The sequence below is a fragment of the Podarcis filfolensis genome, assembly GCF_964270895.1.
Source record: "Podarcis filfolensis genome assembly, chromosome: 2".
In the NCBI taxonomy this organism is placed as follows: Eukaryota; Metazoa; Chordata; class Lepidosauria; order Squamata; family Lacertidae; genus Podarcis; species Podarcis filfolensis.
The window spans coordinates 11,177,744-11,190,556 of NC_139605.1; the positions used below are offsets into that span (position 1 = coordinate 11,177,744).

Genomic DNA, 12,813 nt, shown 5'->3' on the forward strand with positions numbered 1-12,813 from the left:
AATAATTTTTATTTGATTTTACAAGTGTAGAGTTATAACAATACAAAATACATATCCATGTTTAGAGATTTCTCCGAATCTCTAGAGTTCCCACCTTCCCATCCATGGGTCCTATTATAAATCTTTTCAACTGCATATTATTTCACCACCCAAATTTTATGTCTCTCCATTTTGTCCATAATATTTTCTACATTACAAGTGTTATTGCAATCCTGCTAATGTTTTCGATCTGCTTACCGTGGTCTCCCAAGTAAATTATAAATGTTTCCCATTATTTATTGAAGTTATGGTCTTCTTTGTTCCTGAGCTTTCTGGTCAGTTTTGCTATTTCGGCATAATCCAACAGCTTAGTTTGCCATTCTTCTCTGGTAGTGACTTTGTCTTCTTTCCATCTCTGGGCTAGTAACATCTGTGCGGCTGTCATTGCATACATGAAAAGTCTTTTCTGCTCTTTTGGGATCTTGGTACCTACAATTCCTAATAAAAAGGCTTCTGGGTTTTTTAAATAAAAGTTATTTTAAACATTTTTTTCAATTCATTATCTATCATTTCCCAGAATGCTTTTATTATCTTACACATCCATCACATATGGTAAAAGGTGCCTTCTTTTTCTTTACATTTCCAACAGATATTTGTACTTGTCTTATACATTTTTGCTAACTTAAAGTAAAGGTAAAGGTACCCCTGACCGTTAGGTCCAGTCGCGGGCGACTCTGGGGTTGCGCGCTCATCTCGCTCTATAGGCCGAGGGAGCTGGCGTTTGTCAGCAGACAGCTTCCGGGTAATGTGGCCAGCATGACTAAGCCGCTTCTGGCGAAACCAGAGCAGCGCACGGTAATGCCGTTTACCTTCCTGCCAGAGCGGTACCTATTTATCTACTTGCACTTGATGTGCTTTCAAACTGCTAGGTGGGCAGGAGCTGGGACCGAACAACGGGAGCTCACCCCATCACAGGGATTTGAACTGCCAACCTTCTAATTGGCAAACCCTAGGCTCTGTGGTTTAGACCACAGCGCCACCCGCATCCCGTTTGCTAACTTACAAGGAGTCAAATACCACTGGTACATCATTTCCATATAATTTTCTTTCTTTCTTGCTGAGAATTTCAAGTCAGTTTTCCATAACCTTTCCCAGCCTAAAAGTTGGATAAAGGTAAAGGTAAAGGGATGCCTGACCATTAGGTCCAGTCGCGGACGACTCTGGGGTTGCGGCACTCATCTCGCTTTACTGGCCGAGGGAGCTGGCGTACAGCTTCCAGGTCATGTGGCCAGCAGGACTAAGCCGCTTCTGGCAAACCAGAGCAGCGCACGAAAACACCGTTTACCTTCCCGCCAGAGCGGTACCTATTTATCTACTTGCGCTGCGTGCTTTCAAACTGCTAGGTTGGCAGGAGCTGGGACCGAGCAACGGGAGCTCACCCTGTCGCAGGGATTCGAACCGCCAACCTTCTGATCAGCAAGCTCTAGGCTCTGTGGTTTAACCCACAGATATTATGCCCCAAATCCCTCGCCCAGTGTATTGTTACAGATTTAACATATTCGTCCTTTGTACATGAGGAATTTATCTACTCTAGCTTTATCACTCCTCTTATGACTGTTCCTAGTGGCGCTGCAATGAAACTGCTAGTACATCCGAGAAGCTAAGCAGGGTCTAATGTGGTTTCAAATTGGATGGGGGGCCACATGTTGAGATTCCTGCATTGGGGGAGATGCAGAGGGGGAATCATTATATTAAGATCCACATTGGGGGAAGAAGGAAGTCAAAGGGGGTTATATGTTTATGTTTTTAATTCATCTGTTTATGTAAAATAGAAAATGCAAATAAGTAAAGGAAAAGACATTTTTAACCCGCCCCTCTAAAAACATCAGATAAATAAAAAATGCAATTTTTAAAAAATATTGTTTTCATTTTTTCCACGACTCAAGGAAGAGTAAGGATCTGAGGTGGATTACATATGGAAAGAAAATTTAAGTAATAACAAAATAAAACACTCATATATTCTTTTCCCCCTCCACAGGTATTCTTTGTGAATCTTTGATTGACAGTTGTCAGTCAAATCCCTGCCTCAACGGGGGAAGCTGCAGCGTGGTGCCGGGTAACCCTCTTGAATTCACCTGCCACTGTCCACAGGTATGAATGGGGCTGAGGATTCACAGCCAGTCTGTGGGGGGAGGAGGGCTGTTCAAATTCTAAAGTGGGTGTGTCCCAGGTAGGGATGGAGGCAGGGATTCAATTCAGTTTATAAAGTGATCGTTAGTCAAAACTGCATACAAAAAAAAAGTAGGAAAAAATCTGGTCCAAATGCAGATGAATTTTCAGGAGAATTTTTTAAAAATGTGGAGAACTGGCTTTCAGATTTGGAAAAATGAGAATCTTGGAGAAGCAAAATGGGCAGATTTTTGACATCTCCAATACCAGGTCTTAAGCATGCACATAAATCATAGCCTCTAACCTAAAAACAATTTCAAGTTATCGCAGCTGATAACTGTTGCTGGACCCTGCAACAACAGCACCCTGCCTTATGGCCGATCAGGCAATCTGTTCAGTGCAAGAACACTTCCCCAAGAGGGCATGTTGTTGTTGTGTGACTAGCACTCGTCATGTATGCATAGTCTCCATTATGTCACTGCTATCAAAATGCAGGCTGCGTTCCTTCCCCACCCACTCCGTCAAAAAAAGAAAATGTAAAAAATCTAGACTTACCCTTTTCCGATGCTCAACACGCCTATTGACCAGGGGTCAGCAACCTTTTTCAGCCGTGGGTCGGTCCACTGTCTCTCAGACCATGTGGTGGGCCAGACTATATTGGGGGGGGGAGGGAATGAGCGAATTCCTATGCCCCACAAATAACCCAGAGATGCATTTTAAATAAAAGCACACATTCTCCTCATGTAAAACCACCAGGCAGGCCCCACAAATAACCAAATAACCCAGAGATGCATTTTAAATAAAAGCACACATTCTACTCATGTAAAAACACACTGATTCCTGAACCGTCCATTGGCCGGATTGAGAAGGCAATTGGGCCGCATCCAGCCCACAGGCCTTAGGTTGCCTACCCCTGCTATTGACAATAACCCATTTGTGATATCTGAATAATCCATTGGACCAGACCAATGTCCCATTCCTTCCAGTTCCTGTTCTCAGTGGCCAACCAGAGACCCACAAGCAGGAACTAAGTGTCGGAGCCTTCTTTCCTCCTGTAGTTTCCAGCTTACAAAAAAAAGATTAAAGCAATAACATTATCATTTAAAAAAACAACAACCTGAACAACTATTTAAAACATTTTTTTAAAAAAATCAGCAACAACAAGCTGCAATCTGATTAACAAATGTCAGCATCTTACATATCTGGATAGAAATCCCTTCGCAGAAATTCCAAAGTGCAGTTGCTGCTGCAACAGTAAAAGATCTAATTTTAGGGCAGTTCCTTATATCAAAAGAGTTATACCAATCCAGTTTTTGGTGGACTTACAGCTGCTTTCGTGTTTTATGGGGCTGTAAGCCGCTTTGAGACATCTTTTTTCCTATCAAGCAATGAATTAAATATTAGTAATAATAGCTTGCATCCAATTAAGCTATTGTTCAGGGTAGTCTCATTTGAAATCAATGGACCTAAGTTTGGGAAGTGCATTCATTTCAACAGATCTACTCTTAAAAGGGCCAGGATAGGATAGTGCCTAATAATAGCAACGGCGATAGTTACCGTATTTTTCGCACCACAGGACGCACTTTTTCCCTCCTAAAAAGCAAGGGAAAATGTGTGTGCGTCCTATGGAGCGAATGCAGGCTTTCACTGAAGCCTGGAGAGCGAGAGAGGTCGGTGCGCACCGACCCCTCTCGCTCTCCAGGCTTCAGGAAGCTATCCGCTAGCCATGGGAGACCCAGCTCTCCCACGGCTAGCGGAGTGCTGCATTAATCCCGAAGCTTGGGGCGTGCGGAGCTCAGCGCGCCCCAAGCTTCTGGGTGCCGGCAAGGTCTCCGCTAGCCGTCTAGCGGAGACCTTGCCGGCACCCAGAAGCTTGGGGCGCGCTGAGCTCCGCACGCCCCAAACTTCGGGATTAGCGCAGCGCTCCGCTAGCCGTGTCTAGGCTGCGGATGGTAGCCTGCTTCCCGGAGCGTTGGGCGCCCTGAAAGCAGAGCGCCCGGCGCTTCGGGAACACATCCGCAGCGTGGGGAGCCTTGCAGGAGTTCCCCGCAGGGCTCCCCACGCTGCGGAGAGCAGCCTGCCGCCCGGCGGGTGGGGCGCCCTGAAGCAGAGCGCCCCTCGCGCCAGGCAGACATCTGCAGCATGCGAAGGCCTGCAGGAGTTCCCCGCAGGGCTCCCCACGCTGCGGATAGCAGCCTGCCGCCCGGCGGGTGGGGCGCCCTGAAGCAGAGCGCCCCTCGCGCCAGGCAGACACCTGCAGCGTGGGGAGCCCTGCAGGAGTTCCCCGCAAGGCTCCCCAAGCTGCGGATAGCAGCCTGCTGCCTGGCGGGTGGGGCCCGCTGAAGCAGAGCGCCCCGCGCGCCAGGCAGACATCAGCCAGCCCCACAAGCTCGGGGGACAGCAGGGAGGCGCAGCGCCACCATCCCGCTGTTCCTCGACCTGGTTCGGTTTCCCTGACCTGCTTTTGGGGGGGAAATAAAGGGAAAAATTTCATCTAGGTGCGTCCTAGAGAAAGATGTTGCAGAACTCACCACGAGCATTTTGCTTATTCTCTTATAATTAGCAAGACAACAACAAGCAAACCTATGGTCACGTAAAGCATACTCAATAAACACACGAGACGTAACCAGCTGTGTTCTTAGATAAATAAGGTATACTATTCCTTGTATCAAATCATAAATTTCAACGGAAGTAACTCATAAAGTTCAACAAACGAACAAAGCAGAAGACCCAGTGGATCAGATCATTCTCTAGTCGGTTCATGCATAAGGTCTATCCGTGTAATAGTGTCTGTTCCACCTGTCTGTTCATAAGGTCCAAACAATCCACATGAAAGGTTGTTACAGTTCCATAGAATCCTTCCACAGAGTCTAAGACAAGGATTTCCGGAATATTGGCCTCGTTTTGCCATTCTGGGCTTCATCAGTAGTTAAAGCTCTAAGTAATACAAATAAATACAATATCGTGATCTCATACATTTTACAGCAAAAATAATATAAAACCATAAATAACTGTACATGCCATATGTGATATTAGAGGACGGTGGATCTTATGGCATAGTAGTAGCTGTGGTAAGTAGCAATTGTTACAAAGCAGGGTTATATGGACAAGCACAATATGATTATGATTTGATACATGAATAATATACCTTATTTCTCTAAGAACACAGCCGGTTATGTCTCGTGTGTTTATTGATTATTCTCTTATAATGGCAATGGCGCCCACCTGAGAGGTGCCGGAACTGAGTTCCAGCTGAAAAAAAGCCTTGGCATTGCTAATTAATTCTAAATGCACCATCTTGTTTCAAAACTCAAATAAAAGTAGACTGTGGAAGACTTTCGTGTTTTTTTAATGACCTTTACTTCCCCACTCATCACTACCTAGGGTTATGAAGGAACCACCTGTGAGCTGCGAGCCCCTCCTTGTGGATCGCTCCACTGCCACAACGGGGGAGTTTGCATCGCCCACCCGTCCGGACTCCGGTGCCTGTGTGTGGAAGGGTTCTCTGGACATGACTGCCACCTCCCCCCCTGCTCCTCGGGTTCCTGTCCCACCACCAAGGCCCCCACGAGCTCCGAGTGCCGGCTGGTGGCAGGAGACCAGCGCTGTGACCGGGCCTGCAGCTCCCCCGAGACCAACTGGGATGGCGGCGACTGTTCCCTGGGGGTGCTTGATCCTTGGAGGTCCTGCCCAAAGCAGGAGTTGTGCCAGGCGGCTTTCCGGGACGGGGATTGTGAGCGCCGCTGCCGCAGCGAGGACTGCCTGTATGACGGATTCGACTGTGCCCCGTGGAAGCCTTGCAAGTGGGTCACTGCCAGGGGGTGTGGTGAATGGGGGGTCTGTGAGGTGGGGAGCGGGGTCTAGCATTGGCCGAGTAGGACAGAGGCGGCCAACCTCTTAGGGCCGATGGACTTGTTTGCAGGCTGGAGAAACTGCTGTGGGCACCAGTGGAGGCTGGCATCTTACTTACTAGTGGTTCCATGGGGTGGCACTGGCTGGCGGATTTGCCTTCCACCTGAGTCTCAGCAGGGATGAGGATGGGGGCAAATGACAGGAGCGAGCCAGCAGTAAATCACACTGTGCAAGTTGAAGTTAACTCTTTATTAGCAAAAATGGGATCTGCACAGGAGTGTCAGGCCTAATGAGCACAGCAACCCATCTCCAGCAGGTGTGAGCCAGTGTGGTGTAGTGGTTAAGAGCGGTAGACTCGTAATCTGGGGGACCGGGTTCACGTCTCCGCTCCTCCACATGCAGCTGCTGGGTGACCTTGGGCCAGTCACACTTCTCTGAAGTCTCTCAGCCCCACTCACCTCACAGAGTGTTTGTTGTGGGGGAGGAAGGGAAAGGAGAATGTTAGCCACTTTGAGACTCCTTAGGGTAGTGATAAAGCGGGATATCAAATCCAAACTACTACTTTTCTTCTTCTTTTTCTTGCCCCCATGAAGCAGTTGCTGAGACTGAAGGTCGCCTGCTCCCTCACCACAGCTCCCCTCCTCTCCAGGGTTTCCCCCAAGCAATCTGAGACTGTGCCTGTACGAAGCTAACTTCTCCTCTGCCCTTTTCATACCTCTCTGGGTTCTGCGGTTTCCAGCAACTTGGCTTTCAGAAGCATTGCTTCTTCTGTCAGTGGAAGGGAGAGCATCTCCAGCTAGTGCAGAAGCCCTAGAGAGTCACTCCCTGTCAGTGTAGACAATACTGTGCTAGATGTAGCCATGGTTTGACTTGGTTTAAGGCAGCTTCCTGTGTCCCTGTGCACTTAGCATGTGGTGTGTGTGCCTCAAGGCACACATAGAAATGGATCTGAGGGTGGCAGAGTGCCAATTTATCTCTCCTGGCAAAACAGAGCCAGACACTTCCTTGCCTGTTCTTAAAAATCTAAGAAGGACCCGGCTGGACGAAACCAAAGGCCTATCTGGTCCAGCGTCCTGTTTATCACAGTGGCAACCCACGTGCCTCTTGGGAAGCCCACAAGCTGGATGTAGAGACAATATGGAGCTGGTTTCCCTGCCGTTTGTTTACAAAAGTGCCCACCAAGTTGCTTCCTTCATGGGAAGCCTGCGAGCCAAAAACTGAAATAGACAAGTGTTCTTCTCTTGCTTGTCCTCAGCAGTTGATATTCAGAGGTAGACTTCCCTTGAAGCTGGGGGTTCTATTTTGAACGTTCATGAGGTTCTGTTTTTTTAAAAAAAATCCACAAAATGTAGAAAAATGAGGGACTGGCAGATCTTCCCATCCCTATCGATGTTTAGTGGTATAGGTGAAAAAATGTTTTATGCACTCACTTTCCTCACGCCATTCACCAAACGACAAACTTTTCCTCCTCAGCCCTTTCTATGAGCAATATTGTCGGGACCACTCCTCGGACGGGCACTGCGACAGAGGATGCAACGAGGCCTCGTGTGGCTGGGATGGGGGAGATTGTCGGTCTCATCCTGGCCCACTCGGGAACTCCGCCTTGGGCCTGGCTGTCCTGCTTCCCCGCAAGGACCTTCCCCATTTCCTGTATTCCCTGGCGGTCGCTGTGCGGACGGCGCTGCAAGTTCAGCAAGATTCCCAGGGCAGGGAGAGGATTTACCCCTACACGGGAAAGGAGCTGCTTGGAAGCAGGAGCAACTGGACGGAGGTTCAACCTGAGACTTTGGAGGAGACTGTTGGGTAAGAGAGAGCCTCCCTTTCTCTCTGTCTGCACCAATGCCAGACCATGCCAGACCTCTTCTTCCTGATTTCTAATTACAGTGGTACCTCGGGTTACAGACGCTTCAGGTTACAGACTCCGCTAACCCAGAAATAGTACCTCGGGTTAAGAACAGTTTCAGGTTAAGAACAGACCTCCAGAACAAATTAAGTTCTTAACCCGAGGTACCACTGTGTTCCTGTAAGTTTGTGCCATCTCAGCATAGTTCATCAATTTTGTCTGCCACTCTTCTTTGGTCAGAGTTGTACCATCTTTCCATTTCTGGGCTAACAGAATCTGCACAGCCGTGGTCGCGTACATAAACAGTTTCGGGATCTCTAGTCCTATGATACCTAAAAGAAAAGCTTCTGGTTTCTTAGGGAAAGTTATTTTCAATATTTTTCCCCAGTTCATTATCTATCATTTCCCCCGTCTTTCAAGGCACAGGTCTGTCCTTTAATGCTTTGTGTTTCTAAGCATGTCCCTCCCCCCCCCCCCGGAGTGTTCCCTACAAAAGCCCACTCTTTGAAGCTGAATCGGAGCAATCGTCAACTAGAGTTTTCTATGGATGGACATTTGTTCTGATTCAGCTCTAAAGCACAGCTTTTTGTGGGGAAAACCCCAGAGCAAAAAAACAGGACGCTTGGACGCAGAGCTTTAAATCGCAGGCCGTGCCTGGAAAGAACAGAGGAAAGGCAGGTGTGTACCACACAGAGTTGCAGTTTCGAGGTCCCTGGAGAGAAAGATTGCTCAACTATTTCGTATTTATTTTACTTTGCATTTATTTATTTTTGGCTTTCTTGTCATTTGTTGCAGATTTACCATCTTCTTGGCCGTGGATGGGAACCAGTGCTCAGGGCAGTGCTTCACATCCCCCCAAAGTGTCCTGAATTTCTTGGCGGCCTTATCAGCCAAAGGAAGCCTCGAGTCCCTGGTGCCACACCCAGTGGTAGCTGCCTGGGTCGAGTCTGCGGGAAATGGTAGGTAGCAGACACGCTAGGCCCAAATTCCTGAGAGTTTCAAGCAGCGGTTCTCAACCTGTGGGTCCCCAGATGCTGTTGGACTACAACTCCCATCATCCCTGAGCTCTGGCCTTGCTAGCTAGGGGTGATGGGAATTGTAGTTCAACAACATCTGGGGACCCACCGGTTGAGAAAGGCTGGAAGGGAAAAGAGAGCCCTCCTGTCTGATTAGAACAGAGTGGAGTTTCACTTCATACTTTTCCTTCATGTAGATAAATATAGCATACACGGTTCTCCTCCTGCCTGTTTTCATCCTCACACGAACCCTGTGAGGTAGGCCAGGCTGAGGGGCAATGCCTGACCCCAGGTCGCCCATTGAGTTTCTCTTTTTATTTTTCTCTTTTTGTTTGTATCTCACCATGTTTGGTGCACATATAGTTATGCATTTTTGAACTTTCAATAAAGATGTTATGTTACAAAAAGAAAAAAAGAAAGTTCTTCCTAACATTTACAGTGTACGATACTGTTTTAAGTCTGTTATGTGGATGGGGCTTTACTCTTTTTTCTCTTTAAAGGCAAAGCAAGCTGGGAATCTGGAAATTATGCCATATCAGAGGGGAGGGAAGAGGCCCCCTTGCCCCCTACCCAAAGGATAGCCACAAAAACTCCAGTTCTGTTTTTTTAAAAAAAGTTTTTTATTTATACAACAAGAAAAAAGGAAAAAAACACAAATACCAAATTACACACAAAAATAACCATAGACACATAATTTTCTTAGCAAACAATAAAACATCTATTGGTCTTAACACTAAAGACCCAACCTCCCGTCTATTCCATATTTCAAATTCATATTACTTATTGCCAATACACACTTTTATCATAATTAAACTTATTCTCAATAAATCTAATTTCTTATATCTACCTTGCAACTATTACTGAAGTTCCTCGAGTGCTGCAACAGAATTTAAACTACTATATTTATTTTTCAGATATTCTTTGAAAACCTCCCATTTTGAAACCAATTCCTGAAAAACTCCAGTTCTATTTTGCAGAAAAAGTTAGCCAAGGGGGGAGTTTGATTCAGAACGTGCTCCCACTCCAGATCAGGGCCCTCCCACCATTTTCTGCTGGAAACCCCACCTCTGGCCTGCTATTTCTCTCCCCCCCCCCAATTGCTCTTTACAGCACCGTTCAGGGCAAATACCAATGGATCTTTACCAGATAATTCTTGCCAAACCACAATTCCCGCAATTATTTAGAAGGAAGCCGTGCTTAGGAAACTGGTATGGAACTGATATAAATCGGTAGCGCAGATGGGATTTGGTGAGGGGGGGCTCCTGTTTCACGTTCTCTCTCCTCCCCACCACCAGATCCCCAGGCCTCCGTTTCCCATTTCTCGGGGCCTCTCATATACGGCGTTGGTGCTGCGGTTGTGGTCATAGCGCTGGCCGTCTTCCTCGGAGTCTGGAGGATCCGCCGGCCCCAGAGGCGCGAACACGGCTCCCTCTGGTTCCCCCCTGGATTTGCTCCACACCAGGCCAAGAAGCGACGGTGCCGCCGGGACCCGGTGGGAGAGGACGCCATTGGGCTCAAGTGAGTGTGAGAGGCGTGGCTGGCGGCAGCCTTGGCTTGGCACCAAACAAGGAGGATGACTTGGTTACTCAGTCCACTTACAGTGGTACCTCGGGTTAAGAACTTAATTCGTTCCGGAGGTCCGTTCTTAACCTGAAACTGTTCTTAACCTGAGACACCACTTTAGCTAATGGGGCCTCCTGCTGCTGCCGCGCCGCCGCTGCGCGATTTCTGTTCTCATCCTGAAGCAAAGTTCTTAACCCAAGGTACTATTTCTGGGTTAGCGGAGTGTGTAACCTGAAGCGTATGTAACCTGAAGTGTCTGTAACCCGAGGTACCACTGTATTTGCTTCAGTGGTGGCTGGTTGGCATTGGGCGGAAAGCAGGGAGGCTGAGAGGTGGTTGAGCCAAAGGCAAAGATAGACAGAGCATCCTGATTTGATTAAGGGGCTATTATATTTGCTCAAGGGGCAATTAGACAACGCTACAACAAACCATTGCCCCCCCGACCTCATTTTCCAGTGCATTATCCTTTTGGGCAGATTTAGGAAGCACAACTGCTTCTATCACACTGTGCGCAGAGTCTCGAGGCGCCATAACCATGATGTAGAATGAAAGGTGAGAGGCTGTGGGGAGGCCACTGCTGAGATTTGAGACCCCCAAAGTCTGCCAATGTTTGGGGGAAAGAGGGCTTGTTGCATAAGACCTCTCAATCGACTCTCATTACGCCGCCTGAATTTGCTAGTATGTGACATTGAATGCTGCCTGCAAAATAGTGTCACACGTCCGCATGCCCCCCGATCTGTGAGCGGCGCACAATTCCAGGGGTTCCAGGCGCTTCCCCAGGGTATGTGTTTCCTTTTGGAAAATGAGGCACAGCAGAGACTGTGATGTCTTTATGATAGATGGTTTGCTTCCAGAGACAGTCGAACGTTTTGGCTCCCAAACGCCGCAAACCCGGAAGTGAGTGTTCCAGTTTGCGAACATTCTTTGGAACCCGAACATCCTCCACGGCTTCCGATTGGCTGCAGGAGCTTCCTCCAGCCAATCGGAAGCTCCGCCTTGGTTTCCAAATGTTTTGGAAGTCGAACAGACTTCCGGAACGGATTCCGTTCGACTTCCGAGGTACCACTGAATATGAAACCTGCGCTTGCGATGGAGGGGTGCGCTGCACTGACATCCCAAAAGGGTCTTGCTCCTCCCATTGCCGCAGCTGTGGAGTCAAACAGAAATCAAATATTGTTCTCAAACATTGTTCTAACTCTCCAATCTGCTGCTTTACCTCTAGGTCACATCACTGCTCTCCAATTCTTTCTTGCCTTTTTTCTCCTTCTCCCTATCTGTGAGTTGAGGGAGGGCATTTGCTGTCTCTTACAGATCCCTTTCCCTTGTCCTCTTTACACCTCACCAGGGAGCTAGACAGGCTATTTCAAAAATCAGAAGCCTTCATTTGATTTTAGCACTTGCTGGATCCAGGGATTAACGCCGCAAACTCATAACAACAGCAGCAGCAGCCTGGGATCTCTCCTTATTCCTCTCCATTTCTTTCCCCCTCTCTCCACAATGCAGGCCAATGAAGCCGAGTGCTGAATTTGTAGATGACCCTGACATGTGCTCCAGCCCCCACTTTGATGGACCGCTGAACTGTGCAGATATGGAGGTATTTGGTCCGGATGGGGAGGCAGTGCTGCTGCTAGGATTTGAACGGCAGAGTGCATGTCCAGAGCCCTACAGGCAACAGGGCCAGGGCCATCATAACAACTTTAAAAAATAAATCAATATATCACAGAGAACCAATGTGGTGTAGTGGTTAAGAGCGGTAGACTCGTAATCTGGTGAACCAGGTTCACTTCCCCGCTCCTCCACACGCAGCTGCTGGGTGACCTTGGGCCAGTCACACTTCTCTGAAGTCTCTCAGCCCCACTTACCTTACAGAGTGTTTGTTTTGGGGGAGGAAGGGAAAGGAGAATGTTAGCCGCTTTGAGACTCCAAACTCTTCTTCTTCAAGTGTGGCACCATAGTTGGGCCATAGAGCAAGTGGTGGGGACGAATATGTCCCCTTTTACTTTATTTTCCCCCACGAAGGGACAGAGAAGGGTCACATTTGTTCCCATCACACTGCCAGGTAAGCAGGGAGGATGGGTGACAGGCAGGGTGCAGAAGGTGGCAGAGAGGAGACATTCACAGTCGCAGCAGTGCCCATGTTTTTGGTCCCGTTCCACTAGCAGGGACAGAGCAAACTTTTTATAGCCTCTTTGGTACAGGGTGATGCAGATGCCGTCTCGATCCCGGACCGAGGCCAGTCTAGGCCAAAGAAGCAGGTGCAGTTCAGCACGCCGACCTCAGGCCAGGAGAAGGACCCCAAGCCGAAGGCCGTCAAGACTCAAAAGCCAGGTAAAGAGGGAAGCAGGGCTTCAAGGGAAGCCGTCAACAAGGCAGGAAGTCCTGCCCCTGGAC

General features: G+C 48.2%; 1 protein-coding gene across 4 annotated transcripts in view; it reads left to right on the forward strand.

The window, feature by feature from the left end:
• NOTCH4 (notch receptor 4) overlaps positions 1–12,813 on the forward strand; it is a 110,127-nt gene that overhangs the window by 91,778 nt on the left and 5,536 nt on the right. For all 4 annotated transcript variants that reach the window (XM_083600299.1, XM_083600298.1, XM_083600300.1 and 1 more), the window contains 7 exons: positions 2,018–2,130; positions 5,533–5,951; positions 7,474–7,803; positions 8,639–8,802; positions 10,155–10,377; positions 11,926–12,016; positions 12,621–12,750. In XM_083600299.1, coding sequence (XP_083456425.1) covers positions 2,018–2,130; positions 5,533–5,951; positions 7,474–7,803; positions 8,639–8,802; positions 10,155–10,377; positions 11,926–12,016; positions 12,621–12,750 — 1,470 coding nt within the window. The remainder of the gene's footprint in view (positions 1–2,017; positions 2,131–5,532; positions 5,952–7,473; positions 7,804–8,638; positions 8,803–10,154; positions 10,378–11,925; positions 12,017–12,620; positions 12,751–12,813) is intronic.